Raw genomic sequence first — 19514 nt, 5'->3', positions numbered from 1 at the left:
ATTCCGTGGGTCACTTCTTTGTGGGTTTATGACTAGCTAATATACAGAAGTGTTCGATCGGACTATAAGACTCAGTCAAACGAAACAAAATGATCTATTTTTTGCCAGACTGTACGAAAGGACTAGGGTTATTAATTCGTGGCGTATGTTTTGTTTTTTTTTTTTATTAGTCATGTCCGTTCTTGCACAACCCCTTAACGGATGCACCGATTTGGATGGTTGTTTTTTATCTGAAAACGCTTGCTCCCTTGGTGGTCCCGTTAAAATTTAAAAATGATACTGGTATTGCTTATGGTTAATGTTACTGTTATTTTCAATAATTTCATGTCTATTACGCATAATAACAGATTCGCCGAATTTTTATTCTAATCTGAAAGCTTGTGCTCTGCTGCTGGCCAGATGATATTTTCAGAATGGTACTAGTCCATTTATAGCCAGTTCTGGAAAAGCTCAATTCGCATTCCATCATAGCCGCATCTTTTTTTTTTTTTGCCGATATTGAAATATATATCTACAGGTATATAGCCAAAAAAAAGAAACTTAAAAGTGTCAAATAAAACAATTATTGACAGTAAAATATGACTAACTTCAAAATAATTAAACAATATGGCTATGCTCTGAAACGAGAAAAAGAATTTTTTTCAATCATAATTTGATGAATCAAATTGAACTTTTTGTAGTCGGCGATAAATTTCGATTACACAAAACTACCGTCAATTATTATTCCGAAGCAAATACAATTTTTATCCAATATCGTCTCTCATGTGTAAGAAATATGTGGTTTGTAATAAACGCATGCCGGTTTATATGATTGCGCTACTTTCCTATAGGGGTGGTAAGAAGGGAGCGTTTTGCAAGCGCGTTTTAGCAGCATAGGAGACGGCGTTCCCACAATCAAAGTTGCGTTATCTACCGTATTACTTATCTAAAAGTGGTAGTTTTCAAGCCTTACAAGGTTTGTATCGAAGTTTGTACTCAAAATTGCATTACATTATTAATTAAACTTTGTCGCCGACAGCAAAAATTTTAATTTGAATCATCAAATCATGGGTAAAATTTTTTTTTTACTCTTTACAGCAGTGATATTATTTAATTGATTCAAAGTCGGTCATATTATTTTTATCAAAAAAAAAATGTTTTTTTTATTTCTGAAAGAAAATTAACATCAATTGTATATCAAGAATGTCGTTCAGGTCGATCGTTTTTGTTTACTATTTCGTGGGATGTGAAATGAGTGCAGTTCGCTCACCACGATCTTGTTTCTAATTTGGTATACATTGATTATATATCTCGCGATTCTTCGCGATGTAAACATAAACAATTCGAGAACACACCTGTCGACGGAGCTTCCCAAGAATTCGACAGTTGAGGGGGACAAAATTTTTCCGGAAATTTTTTAATTACGGGTATACGTTGCACGGTGTGAGTCAACTTTCGTAAAATAGCCGCTGTGCGGTACTTTTCGGCAATAATCAGATTTAACCCTAGAAAAATGTGAAAAAAAACACGATCCCCTTTGACCGTTCGACGATGCAAATTTTACAGAACGGCGATTGCCATGTTTGAATATTGATTGCAATTGCAAATTAGTTGATTTTTTCATTATTTTTTGTTGTTAAAAAGAGAAAACCATTTTCTTCAAACTTAGATCAAGCTCTGTTGCAAATGCCATTTTATTATGTTTAAATCGTTGAATGTCAAAAAGAAAATGTACTTCATAGCTCCGATCAGGAGCACATTGTTGAAAAATCAAGGCGATAGTAATATTAATAGTACCTAATTCGGGAAATTTATGTATATCGTAATCTCCCCGATTTGAATACATTTTCTCGCGTTACGGCTGCATAACCTTGCACGATGTAACTTACACCTATCGTTAACGGAAAATAGGTAATGGCTGGTACTAGCTTAGCTGAAAATTAACTGTTGAGTTTATCGCCGACTGAGTCGCAGAACATCGTGGCACACGTACAGTGAAAGGCGTTACAAGTATAATCTGTTTTATTTTATTACCAACAGTTTTACATTATGCGGTAACAATTTTAATATGTCTATATCTTTATAATATAATATATCATGTATAATAGCAATGAAATTTTTTTTTAGTAGGCGAGTCAATGGTATAATAATTAGCATTAGGTACATTTCTTTTTAATTGTTAATAATTTGAATTCTTTTCCCTGTCATTCTACATTTTCGTCGAAAGAATTATCTGCATGTTTCTCTCTCTTATCTAGCTCTCTCTCTCTCTAACTTTCGTCTATTTATCTTTCCATCGCATCGATGCCGCTCGTTTATAATTCTTGTAGACATTCATTGATTCGGCGTTCTTCCAAGATATAGAATTATTATTATAATTATCATTATTACTATTATTATTATTATTATTATTATTATTATTATTATTATTTTTATTATTATAATAATATTCTTTCAATCGATTAAGGTAACCTTGATTCGCATAGTGTAACTTAATTACTTTTTGAAACGGCATTAGAAATCGTTATATTTATAATATAATATAGTTGTCAATCTTCTTTAATTTGTTCACGGTTGAATTGATTTAATTACATTCGTCTTCCGTTTCATGAGTGATATGCATATAGAAGTGACGCGGCCAAGAGATACACAGGACTGCACGAGGGTACGCCGCTTCCTGTTTTACCGTTGGCGCTATTCCGTGGCGGTTTACGTTTAGGTTTCGATTTCGTACGTCTCTTCCTTGAGAAAATAGCATTTGTCGCGTTCGTTGGCGACTCGACGTTGCAGTAGCTAACATCGCAGCAGCTAATACATATCTGGAACGAAATAACCGAATTTATTGATCGATCGATTAGTCGATTTTTGGACAAATTCGCTATTTCGTACCTTCTGGGTGTCGATCGGTACGCATCCCACCGATGCTGGGCCGCACTCGTCGCTCGTTGCACAGCTCTTGCTCACCTTTAAAACAAATTTGGCATTACGTCAATTTCGTAATTACGTAACGATTTTCGTACGTATCAAAAAATCACTGTGCGTGTTGCATAGCGCAAACATGTCGAGAGGAAGGCATGATGCTGAGAACTTAGTGCTGAAAAGATGAAAAATGCTAAAACCTTGTGCCTTAATTATTCTAAATGCAAGAATAACCTCCTCAAAAGTTTTTGGGATCAATGATTACGGGTCCGATCTTCGTATGACTAAAGTTCAAAACAGCGGAAACAGTTCGTCGGGCAAAAATTGGGGAAATTTCCAAAATTCATAGGAGAATGGGTTTCACAAGTTAAGTCTTGCGTTTTATGCGATCATCAAAACTTGTATGGCTCGCCGTGTGTGCGTGAAAAAAAATGACTTTGCAATTCCGAGATGAAACCTGATAAGTTCAATGTAGAGTAAAATGGAATCCGAAAAAAAATACTGTGACAAAAATTGGTTTGAAAGCGTTTTTTGAGCACTTTTGAAGAATCTCTCCTCCAAGTGATAATCTTGGAATGAAGAATTAAATTGGGTATACTGAAAAACGTCCGCTTCTGTCTAATTGTAATTTACTCCTGTTTCTCAATCTACGTTGATCTATTATTTACAAATAATTTGAGTCGCGGAGCTCAAGTTCATGTGATCAGCGACTCCCTAATCAAAGCTCTACGACATCTGTAATGACTGATTAAAATCTTCCGATTCAATAGGAGCTCTTTTTTCCGAACTATTCAAAATTCAAAAGCAGACTGAAACTCAGAACGAAGTTTAAATTTCTCATATAAACTGTCATTAGCGAAAGTAAAATTTTCTGAAAATTACGAGACCTTGTACAAAAAAAGATAATGTAATAGATTAATTCGAAAACCGTCAAACTGTTCGGAGGCTGGGGGACCTCAGTGTGCTAGTAATGATCAAAAGATAAAGCATGCCAAAACTCAGCAACTCGACGGTTATAGTTCCGGAAAAACCGATAAATTCTCCTCACCAGTACGCTGTTTCCACGACTGTCTAGAACGTGCAAAGATCGGCAAAAATCCCGGCCCGCCGTTGGGCACGGAGTGTCTATCGCCCATTCGTTGCACATCTGTAAAATAAGAGAAGGAAAAAATTTATGAAAATAGAATCGTCAAAGAAGCTTCCACCCCCCCCTCCCTCGTCTCTCTGTTTTTCTCTTATTTCCTCTTCCCCGTTTGGTCCTCTCTAAAGATAGCAGAAGCTAGGGAATCGATTCCTGATTACCAGGCAGATGCACAGACTTTAAATTCTTTTTACAGCACACAAAGCATGTTCTCTACGTATCCGTATAATGCATCAAAAGAGTTCGTTGTTCCTTTGGAGTGTATGAAACGTCGTACATATACATAAGTATGGTGTCTCCGAGTAAACAACCCAGTATTTTGGGTTGCCTACCACTGAGGAGAACAAATATCGGTACGAGTTACCGGCAGGTAGCGCGATATAAAATTTTCTCAAGTAAGCTGGAACCGCCCGTGTTGCCAAGTTGTGTGGATTTGGCCAAACAGTTGTTTCGTTGTTTATGACCTACGACAAAGGGTTCAGTGATCGAACTCCAGAGCCACGTTAAAGTGATCGTATGAATTGACTTTACCAAAGTGATAATGACTTGGTAGTCTGTTTTACCGATATTTGTTCTCCTCGGTGGTAGGCAACCCAACATAATCCGACGCTTACTCGGAAACACCCTGTATTATGTATAGGTTTCAGGGATCCTAACTGGCCACAATACCTGTAATCGTGCCGAGAAGATGAGGATATTCAGACGTATGCGAGTTGTGTATATTGTATGATATGTTTACCGGAAATGATACGCGTGTACGAATATATTTCGATGCTGTACCAAGGCCCAGTGTGTATAACGGTTTCTTCAAAAATTGTTCCCCTTTACGCTAGTACGTATACCTTTACATACAGACATACTACGTACATATATTATGTGTGTGTGTGTGTGTGTGTGTGTGTGTGTATAGAGCTACGTGAGACAAGCGTATAAGGTATACGTGATGTAATATCGCAGCGTTGTACCACCCTTTTCAAGGACAATACAACCGCTGAGCTTTTCCTTCTTGTTGTTCTTTTCCCTCGCATTGTTCGCAGTCCTTTATTTTCGTTTCCCTACACTCTTTTGTTTCTCTTTTTATGTTTATTGTTTGTTTTTGTTATTTCCTTATCATAACAACCGAAAAATGTACTACATGTACATATTACACGCACATAGGATCGAGAAAGTTTTCATTACGCGCATAACTGCAATCATCAATAATATCTTTATTGTTTGGAAAATCCTCTGTTTTCATAATATTCGAATCGCATGATCTCACGATGTTGCATTTAACTTTTCCGCTGATCGTCTCAGTTAATCCCAAGTTGAGGAAAAACGCATGTTCACCGTCGTGATATTTTGCACGGAATTTTCCACAGCTTGCTTCTGGTTTAAAATACACAGATTTCAGTAAGCTTCTAACAAGGGAATTAGTTAATTCAATTTATTCAATCATTCCACTCAGTCTCAGTTTGTATCAGCGTGAATTCATTTCAATATTATATACCTTAATCTCTGAAAAATATTTGTGTACTGCTGGACGATCGGAATTTAAATTTGTTGCCAATAATTGATCCATAAATTACACTGCTTGTGGAGAGCAGGCGTTACTTTGTCTCTTTTGCAATAATACGGGTCATTGAAACTTTGGGATTCTTGTATGTGTTGCTGCCTCTAACGAGAAGAAGACAAAGAACTGCAATCAGGTGAAAAAGCGCCCGGAGCTGAGCTTGAAATTGCGCGGTGTACGCTTCACCGATGGTGGAAAATCAATTTCAATCTACATTGTACACCTCAGCACGTGGCATAATTTCGCGTTAATGGATAATACGGAGTCTGTGTTTCGCGTGCTCGTGTTACGTACATTATAAAAAACTCGCCACGTGCGGTAATCTGAACTCTCACGGTTCGAAGTTACCGCGTCTTCTTCGCTAATCAATCCTTACGATCGTATTATAGCCTTGAGGCATCGCTGAGTTATAACGAGATAATTGCAATCGGAAGGAATTAAAGCGACTTATTTACTGTATTTGCAAGAATGTTTGCACGAAAATTACGTACAGCGGCATGGAGTTAGTTTCAAGTAGCATTGATATAAATCAATCGATGCGTTATACGAATTGTGATGTACAAAAATCGACCTAACTCGTCATAATACTCCGACTCTGCAGAGAATAAAAATGGATAACACTATGAAGTCGCTTGAAACATTTGGCTACCTTTGTTCCGAACCGAAATGGAAATAACTTATAAATTTCAATTGTATATCGTTAAGGTATAAATATCGTAGTAAATAAAGATACAGGGCAACAGGTCGTAAGTTTAGTTCGATTGTATCAAATGGTCATGGTTTTTCAAACGTCTGGTGTTTGACACAAGTATATTCATGTTACATAAAACGACTGGACCATTGTACTTCGAACAGTGAAGGAATAACATTCGAAACAACAATCGTGGTCTCCGTTCTTCCGAACCCTTTTCCTTTTCATTGCTCAGTTTTTCCGGCAAAAATCAAACGAATACGCCGTACTTTATTCTTGGCAGCATCCGAAGCATCCAAAGTGCAGGATGCAAATCTGGGTGCAATGCTGCCTGGAATGCATGCATTTATTATAAATTGCGCCCCGCGGTTACAGCACTTCGAACTGGATGGATGTAAAAGACTTCCCTCGGTGGCTCGTGCCGTGCAACGAGACTTAATACGGTTACAATAGTATTCCACCCCCGTCCCTGACATCGCGCAGCTCCAGGTCGCTCCCAGGTCAACCCCGGCCCCCAGGTCGCTTCCAACTCCGCGGCTCCGCGTCCAACCCTCTTACGTTCTCCTATTGATTAAAACAGCAGAACGCGGAACGTCACTTCCGGCTGGGGGGATAGTTTGGCCGCAAGATAGACGATATTACGGAAACACACGCGCATTTACATATACGCAAATCTGACGTATATCATTGCGGTAATCTCATTCATTTTTCATTTTTCATTTTTCATTTTTCTCTTTTGCACAGCATCTTTGATGTATTTTTCTGCCGTGTAAAAATTCCGAACTTTGAACGAAGGATCTCCCACCGCACGCGTATCTGATTTTGTCGTTAGAAAAGGAAATTCGTCCCCCAACCGATTTTCTACAACAAGTACATTAATTATACTTCGAATCGTCTCCGTGGAACGATCAATATTCTAACCATGCACGTGCACACGTATCGTGATTTTGGCTAAGGTAATGAATATAATTTCCAATCAACGACGTGTTTTTCGTAGCAATTCATTGGGTATTCCAAGTTCTTTTTTCGTCACTTCTAACTCACGGTGAGTAGCCTGGACTTTCTTCACTTTTTCTCAGATACCTGAAATCGTATCGCAGAGAAGCCGCACGTTGTAAAGTTGAAGCTCTGAAATTTGAGAATTCCAAGTGAAATCCATCGAAATTCGTCGTTTCAAAAGTACCGTTTCTTTTGTTCAATACTTTTGTTGGGAATTTGCTATACGAACGGTATAAAGAATTATTCAGGGTGTCGAGGACTTGGTCACGCCGCTCTAAGTTCGTGGAAAAATTTCTACACCCGGGTGCCGAGAGAATGGAACTTCGGTCATTTGATAAGATTGATCGTTCCTTTTAGGCTGAATTTTGACTACCCCTCAATAATACATTGAGAAACTCGAACGCGTATCTTGCAGTGGGGTTGAAATGGGAATTACAGTTTGCAGAGGTCGTTCGATCGAGAAGCCCTTGGCCTCTGCAGGGCTTTAGGGACCGGGTTTTGTTTTCTTTCTCATTCCCGGCAAAAACGCTGCGGTGCAGGAAGCTTTTTTGAGAGGAGATTTAAAAAAAGAAAAGAAAAAAACGCCCATCGACCGCCTTTAGGTTATATTTTCTCAATCTTTCCACCGTCCCGCGGCAGCAGCTTCGGTTACAAAAGGCTTATTAGGTAATATCGTCATTATCTCTAGTGATTATTATATCTATGTATATGCGATGCGTGCAGGTATCATTTTTTATCCCCCTGCAGCATCTATCGTGAGAAGGGTCCACCGGGAACCCTTTTCAATATGAATAACATTTTGTCACGAAAAAAGGAAGTGTGTCCTCAGATCCACGCTCTGCACGTATTATGCGTACATAATTCTCATCGTGATTTCATCGCTTATTAAATAATTTGTAACCCCCCGGAACTTTGATCTGCTCGTCTTTAATTTCGCGTCATTTCGTCGGGTTTGTAAAATTTCAGTGCGATTGAATTTGTGCAGTTGACAATAATTAACATCTCGCATGGACTTGAAACAGTGATCGGAGATACTCGATCAGCATCTGTTCGTCCACATTTCCTCTTTCCTTTATCTGAAACCCGTCAACTGCAGGCAAACGGCTTGGCAACACAAAATTTGCAGTTCATATTCTCGGAGTCTGTTGTTGATCTACAAAATTCATCCATCATAGGCAAGATCGAATGTTCAAAAATGATATACCACGTATACGTACCTGGTTGTCGCTGACGTTGACGCAGGTGTAGCAGGTCAGGCCTAGGTAACGAACAGAAAATTAAACAATGTTATTTCGAGCACTCTCTGCACGTCGAGGTATACATGTATAGGGCGTGTATGTGTATATACCGTGAGCGGTAATGAAGTAAAATTACCGCGGTACGCAGCTGCTAGACCTAAAGGCAATGATCTGTTTGTGAGCAGGTAGGTCGCCTAGCTTCGCCAGAGCTCGACGATATGAACAAAACGATTTTGTACGGCCATAGAGATAATACGTTAATCCTATCTGAGCGCCGGCGTCGCTGTGCATTTCGAAGGTTTATATTATATATACGGCGTTATTTCAACTCGCTTGTATTATTCTGTTATACGCTCATTGTACCTATAAGGATGTGAAACCAATAAGTCTGTATGAAAAACTCGGTGACGGAACCGCCATCAACCCCTTGTCATACGAAACCGCGTGACACTTGGAGCTTGGTAAAAAACATTTCTCGGAATAATATACAAAGTGCGTGCGTGCGCGCGTGTGTGTGTGTAGCAGGAAAATGCGAGAAAAAAATCCGCGAAATTTTACTTGACGTGCATCGTACATATATGTATATATATATATATATGTATATTAAGGTGGTCCTTATTCAGGGTATTGACGAATTTTTGCCAGACCATCCCCCAAATCAACTTCAAATAATTCGAAAACAATCGCCTAATTTTTTCAGATTTTTACATCGAATCTAAGATAGTCCGCATTGTGATCGAAGTTTCTTATGGAAATTAACATGGGTAAAACTTTTTTTCTCAATATATATTTTATTGCAAGATTAATAATGTTCCAAATAATCTGTAACCGCGAGGTTTTGGTGAGAATTAGTGCTACTATCTGGGAAAAAATGCACATCATCGTACGATACAATCTAGACGAATTGCACAACCTCGAAACCTGACTTTTTTTTTTATTTAGAGGAAGTGCAATCGTCTACATTGCCACGTACGATGATGTGTATTTTTTTTCATATAGCATCACTAATGCCGACTAAAACCTCGCAGTTACAGATTTTTTGGAACATTATTACTTTCACGATAAAATATGTAATGCGAAAAAAAGTTTTTCTCACGTCATTTCCATAAGAAACTTCGATCACAATGCGGGCTATCTCAGACTTGTTGTAAGAATCTGAAAAAATTTGGCGACTCTTTTTAAATGATTTGAAATTGATTTCAGTGATGGGGCTGTAAAAATTCGTCAACCCCCTAAACAAGGACCACCCTTATATATATATATATATATATATATATATATATATATATATAGATATACGTATAAATATTTTAGGAATTTTTTTTTTTAAAAGAGAAAGAAAAAAATGAAAAATAGAAAAAAACCTGCAACGGACCGAATAACAGCGCTCTTCTCCGCGGGCGCAGCAAAACCGGGGGTATAAACGAAGCGAAAGAAAGTTAATACCGGTAAATTAAGTTGTTTCGAAATGTACCAAATACCCCGGAGGTACTCTTTTGTTTCGGCCAGCCCCCGCAGAATATTGCGAACTTTCTGCTCTTTTTCTGTTTTCTCATTACCGTTTCTTTTTTTTCTCCTTTCTTTCTTTTTTATTTGCCCCTTACCGTTCTTCTCTCTCTTTTTCTTCGGGCCTCCATCCTTCATTCTCTATTTTTTTTTTTTTTTCGCTGTCCACCTGATTTCGCGGGATCGAGCTTTAGGCGTCCTAAACATTCGCGCAACTTCAATCGCTGGTTGTAAACGCAGCTGTACAGAGACCGTGCGCGGAGCCAAGTGAAATTAATCAATTATCTCCGATTCACGACGATTGCACGTACGCCGCTTGGTATAATAACGTCGCGAATTTGTGGCGCGCGACGGATCATTGCCGGCTCCGTGATGATATTTAACCAGCGAGTTTACTCGGACCCGTTCTCGTCACGTGTACACAAATCCACGAGCCCGCGAACAATAAATATGTACCCCTCTGTTATATACGTACTATATTCTATTCGTGTATGTTATAAAATTGTATGTATGTGCATATATATATATACTCTCCACGTACGATATATCTCCTCGTCATCAGCGGTAGTCGCCTTCACACCGCTGCTCTTTTGTTTCGAGTCTTCATTTCCATTCCCGGATTGGACGTTTCTGCCGCAGGTCGTTTCCGCAGCCAGAAGCAGCCCGACCATCACCCACGTGATCATTCCTTACATCTCTGATGCACACGAATATCAAATTAATTCTGATGTCGGCCTAGGGCGGTTCATTACGTATCGTTTCTCAAGATTAAATACACATTTACGATATATAGATATAAGAAAAAAAGATCGCTCCCTCGATTGAATTCGGTACATGTGACCGCAGCGATCGCGAAGACGGCTAATTTTATCGACCGGTCGGTTACGTCGGCAATGCAGATTCAAACCGCAGCGTGACCGCCGGCCATCCGTGAAACAGTCTCAATCTTTGTAAAAATAACATGATCCATGACCGTTGAATTTTGTATTTTTGGGTTAGATTCGTTGTAAACGTAATATTAAAAAAAGTATAAAATTCGACGGGCATGGATAACGTTATGTTTTCAAAGATTGAGCTTATTTCGTGACCGGCCGGCGGTGGCGCTGCATGCTTATTCTACGTTGCCAACAGCCGATTCGACAAAGAACTAGAGGTCTCAGAATCATTGCCACCGAGTGTACGTACAGTGTCTACCTTGAAACGGTGGATAAATATAAATCCATTCTTCATATTTACTTGTACGTTCGTTACATTTCAAGAATTTCCCAATTGGTTCTACTAAGGTACGTATAGATATATTCGAGAAATTGTGGATTATTTTTGAAGTGAGAAAATTTACTTTAGCTCTCACTGAATATTTTTTACTCTGTCTGAGCGTGAAATTTATGAATACGAAATCGTGCAGGAAGCTGACAGCAAAGTCGCAAACACTGGACCTTGGAATTCATTACTACCGTCGATCCGATCATCGAACTTCTTTAATTCTATTCGACATCGACAGGGAATACGGAAAAAGAATTAGATTCAAATTTAAAACTCGAATTTACCCGCCACTGAGTAGAAGCTAGAATTACAAATCAAGTAAAATGCTTTTAATTCTCGAGTCTAAAATTAATTGAAATACCAGAATTAGTGTCTCGAAATAGAAATTATCGGAGGTTTGCTTTGGGGGGTTCACAGACGACTGTCTTCCGAGGGCGAATCAATTTCGTATTTCTAACAATTCACCCCGCGTTTAATGACCAATGTACGTCCACTCGAATATTGTATACGAATATTGTCAGATCACCGGTTGAAAATGGTCCAATTAAACGAGAGGATTGGTGAATCAAATTCAGCACACCGACATACCGTTATATGCAGCCTAACTAATTGCAATGTTCCATATACATATCAATTGCAGAGAATGGAAATTGAGCCTCATACTCTTTTTCGTTTCACTCATTCGCGTATAAAACGTATCGTTCCCCGGAATTTTTAGTATAATAAATATCACTGGTATTTCAACCGATTAAGAATAAAGTTCCGGTTCACAATCAGTGAAGAATATTCTGCATCTTCACCATTTTCATGGGAAATCGGCAAAGAATTTCATAGTTAAATTCACGCAACTAAGTTAAAATCCCAACACTTGCATTAAAGCAAGAATATTCCGTTTACCAAGTTCAGAATATTCGAACAAAATGTTGTACGCGTGTATCTGCAACTACAATACGAAATTCATGTTATTTTCTGTGAATAACTGGCTAAGCTGCAGTGTCAATGTTATTATATGAAAGGATTTGGTATCCCTGCACATTTCGCATTGAATTCCAGTCCACATATAAAATAAAAATACACGACGGTAGGTAAAAGTTGCTTTTTCGCACCCGAACAAATTTGTATGAAATACTCCAGTATACATATATATATATATATATATATATATATATATATATATATATAGTGTATACAAAACTACACGTTACAGAAACACAGTTCATCGTGTGAAGTGTATTGGAATGAAAAAAAAAAAAGAACTGATATACTTTACGACCTGCGTGACCTGCAGTCGCTAAAAGTGAAAAATCGATCGGATTAAGGACGACCATTTTGCATTCTCGTAATTTATTTATAACACCCGCGGGAATTCGGTTCAGATCAATTTCAAGAACTGTAACTAGTAAACTTGTCGTCGACTATGACAGAGTTATAAAATCGAATAACCCTGTAAATAATGAAATACGCGAGTAAGTTGTAGGGTATAATATTCTGAAATGCCTACGTATATAGACCAGCGTCAAAATCCTTCGTCGTTTAATTTTCGTCCACGACTCTTCTCCGAGCTGAGCAATATATTGATCGAGCCACAATTCTACGTACATATAAATTATTACAGTATAATTCAAGGAATTCTCATTTAAGGGTGTAGGTGCGCGATGGCGATAATTGGCTTTGTTTGGCTTCGAGGTACGTCGAACGGTTGATTGGAAAAATGCTTACCGCGCTGAATAATACATGCAACACATGCATATTTACCATCGGATATACGTCTACCAATTTTTATCGTTCGTGAAAGAAAAAAAAAAAAAAAAGAAAAAAACATACTCCAAGCGGTAACTTTCGCTTGACCATCTTATCGCACTCATCCCGCATGCTTCAGGCTGCAGTAAAAGCTTCGCGTCCCCGTTTTAACACCCTGCTGATACATATTTCCACTCGGTAGGTACCTTATAATACATAGAAGAAAGCATGTAGCTTAGACCCTTGTACCCAAGCACACCGGGGGCATCATTTCATATTTAGATAATTTTGGGTGAAAACTTGCGGAAGAGTTCCCTCGTTCAAACTTTGTCTTTACACCACCTAGCCCTCCCTTAATACAACCCTCTAGATTCGTCTCCGATGTACGCGGCTTAGCGGGTTTACTTGCATCTTTGACTCGGGTTCTCATGAATTTTCCAGCAGCATTCATTCGCTTCTTCCTTTACTTTCATGTCAAAAACCTGCCGCGGTGCTCAGCCGAAATTGTTTAGTCGTTAAATCGATGCAGCGTCCAGTCTTCAAATCCCCCCCCCCCAAATAATTATCGCCTAATCTTCTTTCTTTGAACACGAACTTTGATGAGCCTTACTTTTGAAAAGATTCAAAGATTCAAATTTCGCGTAATATGTTCTCTCTTCTGTTGTGATCCATGAATTCTGGTACTATTTTGAGCGTTGAATTTAGAAAATTAAACTTATTATTTTACCCTACTGTCTCTCGGCTTCTGTCATATGCAAAGGACGGTAAATCAAAACAAAATTACAGAAGATGGCTTCATGGTTTCAAAATGTTTTTTTACAAGGTTCGTTTTTATCAAGAAGGGAAAATTCATTCGAATCATAAATGTCGTAGGTTTCGTTCGATATAATACACGTATAAAAGTAATTATATAGCCTTGGAAATTTTGAACTCTCAAAAATTTCTTCAATTTACAAATATCGCTGGAAATTTTCGCTTCGAATAGCGAGCTGTACAGAAGTTACAAATTAGCTTGATTGAGGCGATAGAAATGAATACTACAGTTACTTTTAAAACATGTCTCTGTGACTTTGGAGGTATAAACTCATTTTAATTCATTGAAACAAACCTGAAATCGCTGTATCAAACACCGCTTTGTGAGCCGTACTAAACTGATTTCCAAATAACTTTAAACGAACAGAATGTACGCTATCAGTATGCGTACATCGAGCAATTTGATCAGTGAACGGGCTACGAGTTCGTTGATATAATGACAGTGGAAAAAAAAAAAAACAAAAAAAAAAACAAAAATCAAATCAACTCATTCCAGTCAATTTGTGAATTCGGGAAAACACGACCCGCGTTCCAAAAACCGAAACCAGCTTCTAATCATATCCTGCATACACTGATTGTACATTGTTCGGCAAAGCAGCGCTAGCGGCGCGATGCGGCGTACTCGAAATTTTCACCTGACGATGTCCGATGAGGACAAACCTCCAATGATTTATTCGGGTAAGAACCGAAGGGCGGTTCGAAACACGGCGTTGAAATAATTATAATGTATACGAAAACTGGCATCGCCCCATTTCTCATTCACCGTTCGCGGCCTCCTTCATTGTTTAACGAACAATTAACCGAGAGAATCGCTTTTAAGTCTCGATCCTTCCACCCCTCTCCCGAAGCTCCCCTACGAACAACCAACTTGACGAGAGTCGCACCCTCTCTCTCTCTCTCTTTCTCTCTCTCTCCGCCGCTTTCGCGATCTTGGAAGTGGAAACGGCCGATGTACACAACTAAATGCAAATATACGAAACACGTACTCGTCAGCGAAGGCACGAGGGGGAGGCTCACGAGGCCGAAACCAGGGCCACTTCGCCGCTTCGGACGTGTTACAGTTTGCGCAGTTGCTACTCTCCGCGAACTCGGGTTAACCACGGTTGAAATCTGATCCACAACCGTCGGAGGAATATTTCAAAATTCGCACTTAAAATATATCGTTGGATGTTTGAAAGCGCGTTTAAACTACTTTCAACTCCTCTCCGGTTGAAGGCTTCGAAAACAGAGCCGAATTATATTTGTTTATTGTATAAGATTTCTGAAATATCTCTCCGCGAGAGTATGAAATACATGAAACTTTTTTTTAAAAGCTTTGAAACGTACGAAATCTCTCACAATCATGGCGGAGTTTCCTTTTTCAACGAAAAGATGTAGAAGAATTTGATGAAATAACGGTTAATCGAATGAAATCCTTAAAGATCGTTTCGCGTCCTTAAATCGTAGCGAAATCTTTGAAATCCTGAAACTCTGGCGTTTACATAATCTGAAATTAGTTCTTGTCTTTTCATAACTTTGTGCCCTGTGAATGAAACTAATTTCCTACGAACCGCGAAGTTGGACGAAGGCGATTGCTCGGCCTTACGCAAGGACGTGTAGGAGCACCTTAAAGCATGGGAGAGCGGGAAGTTAGCGCGCAATAAGTTACGCGGAGTACCCCTTGTACTTCGTGTCATTTTTGTTTACGGTCGAGCATGGCGGGCAAAACGTACCGCCCCAGATTCTCTCGGGTGCTTTTGGGGGAAATTGAAAAATGAAAAACTCCACGGGTCGTTGAAACTGGAAACTTGGCTTTTTCCGTACCTCTGTAACATTTTATACCCGGCTTTTGGGAGTACTGTTACCGGTTTCCTCTGTTTTATCTTCGCTCCTCTTTTCCTACACATACATCGTTCGTTTGACAATAACTCGATCAGTCTCGAGTTCTTGCATGAAAACCGATCGCGTTTCTTTGGTGAACGTATAATTTTCGCTTGTTAATTCGTTGAACGTGCAGTGTGGAGTGAAACGGCGTCACTGTACTCGTTGTAAACGTTAAACTCGATTTTTGGCGGAATTTTAGCCCGGCTCCGATACGCGAAATTACGAGATACGCAATTACGCAAAACTAGAGAGAATTTTCATATGTATAAAATATAAATTTTATCGTTCGGATCAGCGGTTGATATTCGATAATGGTTTCAACCGCACACAGATCTGCAGCTGTATCGGTCAGAATAATATAGTGTTTGTGAAAATGCGTGTAAAACACGTATGTCCAATACTTGTACACGGTCGTTATAGAAACGAATCTATTCCTGATATCGCAGCAAGCTGATTTGAAATCTGAATCGAGCCGGTAGGCGCAGATTTTGAATCACGGTTATTTGCAGAAAAAACACCAGAGTTCGCGCACTCGATCTATGCGTAATTTCGGTAATGCGATAAACGTGTACCTGCTTCGTGACGCCGTGTTGAATTCATCACATCGACGTCGTTTGGCACGTGATAAAATTTATCAAGATAGAGCAGAAGCGATACTTTGCTTTATAGAAAATTTGCTTTCCATGTAGTAGAACAGAAATCATTAACTCGCGGAATATATTACAGGCATTAATTCGTGATCGCAAAAGCGTAAGAAATATCGGAGGTTCGTAATATTCGTATACAATAACTCTCGTTTCAATCCGAACAATTAATGTGTCACGATTATTTCAAGCCGTAATGTGAACATATTTTATTTCACAACTGCATGATTACATTCTCGGAGTATAAAACTAATACAGCGTTTAATAATTTCATTGTCATGTACAGAGCAATTTTCAGCAGTGAAATAAGTTTCTTGGGTGCTGAAACTGCAACGTAACATCCCGTTCTCGTTTTTCTGCACTCGTAATTTGTAATAAGTATTTCCTTTCGCCGACGAGCAGGGAAAAGTTTCCGCACGCCTTTTAGGATCAGGTAAAAACAGGTGGATCGGTTCCATTGTAACCGTGCGTATTTCCGCGCGACATTCGTCCCTCGAATTGGATTATGCGTAGACGAAATATCGCGGTTCGTGCAGTTCCGTGTTAATTATTGCGCCGAAAAGCCGGATCTTTATCACTGCAAGAATTCAATAAACGTGAACGGTAAGCTCGGCGCGTATCTGCTACTGCAGGCCAAATTAAAACGCGAATACGAGCTTTTCGTGGGGTGAAAATTTAGCGTTAGTGTAAGTTAAACGAGGTGTTTAAAGTGATGGGAAATACACAGAGATGAAGATAACTGACTGATTCAATTACAGTATCGCCCAGGTACAATTACAGTCCCCCAAGATATTCAATCAGGGAAACTCTCCGACGCAGCTGTGGAAATGTGGAATAATACCAGCTACCTAACTTTGTTCAAAGTTCAGGGGCGTCAAATTTTTACGTCATGTTAGATTGCAGCTGCAGTTTATCACGAGGTTAGCTTAAAAGCCGTGTGCATGTATCGTACAAGATTCGTGATGGGAAAATGTTTTACGGGCGTCTTTATGGGATGGTGGGATATGGTGTGTCGCACGTGCTTCCTCGCAGTGGATGCAGAGGTTTTAGCAAGAGTTTAACACCGAAGTGTGCAAGATGCAGGCTTCGAGTATCCGGCCATACCGCAAATTTAAAAATCTCCGGTCGGCCACGGCCCTCGGCCCTGCACCTGTGATGCAGTTCGAATTTCGGGCACTTCCGGTCCCGCTAATGTGTTTCACCGCAATATTTCACGTCGCCTTATTTATTAGCCCGGTAAAAGCCAGCCTGGGTCCCGCGGGAAATTGACGTACCGTAAGTACATTCCAGGGTGAATATACCGAGATGAGAGTGGAGAGTGAAGAACCAAGAGCCGAGAACATGACTCTGTTGTAGAAACAGGTAGAATTTACGGCTGGGAAATTGTTTCTACGCGATTATACCGCAGTTCTTCCTTATTAATTATTGCAAGCAGGTGATTTCCAAGGGCAAAAACGTCGCTACGATAAAAGATTGATCCCCTCTGCAGCCTTGAGGCGCATAATTTTTCAACCTGCACTAGAATTTATTACAAGTTTATTTTTACCATACTTGTGGCCTAGAAGTCGATAGAAAATTTCAGCAATTTCTCACCCGAAAACTTGATAATGTCAGGAGGTTGTTTTTTTTTTTTATACATCTACAAAAAAATCTCCATCCCAATAGTTTCTTCTTGGTTATAAGCGTTGTTCTAAATTTGACTAGACTTGTTTTTACGCCGGGATTCGAAGCAGTAAATTTGGAACGAGACATCATCTAACGATAAATGAAATGAGTATTGATCACGACACGAAGCTGAATGTGAGAAATGAAATCGTAGGCGTTATTCGTGATGTAGAAATTGCCACCGTAGCAACTTTGGCAAGAATAATAAGTTTTGCGGTGTTTTAGATATTCCGCGGTTCTGCCTGATGTAAACTTGAAATGAAATCATGCCCAACGTAGTTAACTTGTTGATCAACGAAACTGCAATTGATCAGTAAAATTAGAAACAGGTCTTACGCATCTGTTGCGTATTTTATTTCAGACGGTTATTGTTTTTAAACGCGGGTTAATTCGCCAGGCGTACAACTCGTGAATAAATTGATTTGAATGGAGAGTTTACGTGCGTACCGGCTCATCCGATGTGAATATATGTGCTAATTAGAGAGAAAGATTTATTTTAACCGGGGTTGACAGTGCAGGGAAATTCCGTATACATACATGATTTATAACACGGTCCCGAGTAACTTCATCCGGAAATCTCGTCTTTATTTATAGAATGAAGCCAATCGATACTTCCTAACCCAATTTTATTAATACGATTCCAATTTTCCGCGGGTTATTCTCAATTATGATCGCGGATAGTACGTACAACGTGTCGAGTTCCGCGAATACTTCTAGATTTGAAATACTTTTTTTCATCCCGTCTCTGCAATAACAATCATTTATCAAACCGTCCACGGTCGAAATGGGAAATTGTAATTCATTATTTTTTTTTTTTTTTATATCACTTTGTTTCGCTTTCTATTCTTCTTCTTCTTCTTCTTCTTCTTCTTCTCCTTCTTCTTCTTCTTCTTCTTCATCATCTTGTTCTTTTTCTTTTTGTATCGAAGAGTTGTGACATGGGTCTACCACAGGCTCGAAAAAAGTAGTACAATTTTTTCCTTCTTCTTCCTTCGTCTTCTGAATGAAAATAAAAGAGAGGATCTTTTCCAACGTCCGTAACCAGTGGGCACATCATACATACACATAATGCCCCCGTAAAAAGTATATCCTGATGCATCTGTATCGTTACACGAATGTTATACGAACCCTAGAAACATACGACCCACATTGCCAGCCACGTACACTGAGTTTCTTTATCTGTGGAACGATTCGTGCGTCTTATTCACACAACCGAAGTTACAGCTCATGTTCAGGTTGAACATCGTATCCTGCCACTGTTTCGATTACGTAGAATATCATTTGTTTTTACAAGTTTTGGGATGGCCGTGACTCAACCGAATCGTAAAAGCTTCAACTCCGGTTGCTCGAAAAAGTGCGCGCATCGTTGCGTAGATGAAGAAGCTCACTGTATACGTATAAACGTCGTTGAATATGGATATGTAATTAGTTGGAAAAAGAGACAAAACGACACAGATATTAACCAGCAAGTCCTTTGAAATTGAAATGGCGCTAAGTTAGC

The 19514-nt window shown here is 39.2% G+C and overlaps 1 protein-coding gene across 2 annotated transcripts in view; it reads right to left on the bottom strand.

Annotated features, from left to right (window-relative positions):
• Positions 1–1983: 1983 nt before the first annotated feature.
• The window catches only part of LOC124221632 (ly6/PLAUR domain-containing protein 6B), a 30454-nt gene continuing 12923 nt past the window's right edge, over positions 1984–19514 (bottom strand). For both annotated transcript variants that reach the window (XM_046631818.2, XM_069137215.1), the window contains exons 2-6: positions 10567–10722; positions 8499–8539; positions 3947–4045; positions 2869–2943; positions 1984–2798 (exon numbers count right to left, since the gene is read on the bottom strand). In XM_046631818.2, the coding sequence (XP_046487774.1) occupies positions 2586–2798; positions 2869–2943; positions 3947–4045; positions 8499–8539; positions 10567–10711 (573 nt within the window). In that variant the 5' untranslated portion in view covers positions 10712–10722 and the 3' untranslated portion in view covers positions 1984–2585. The remainder of the gene's footprint in view (positions 2799–2868; positions 2944–3946; positions 4046–8498; positions 8540–10566; positions 10723–19514) is intronic.

Source organism: Neodiprion pinetum, chromosome 6, assembly GCF_021155775.2.
Source record: "Neodiprion pinetum isolate iyNeoPine1 chromosome 6, iyNeoPine1.2, whole genome shotgun sequence".
NCBI classification, from domain to species: Eukaryota; Metazoa; Arthropoda; class Insecta; order Hymenoptera; family Diprionidae; genus Neodiprion; species Neodiprion pinetum.
Note: the sequence above shows the minus strand (reverse complement) of the source record. Positions and strands in the feature narration are given on the sequence as shown.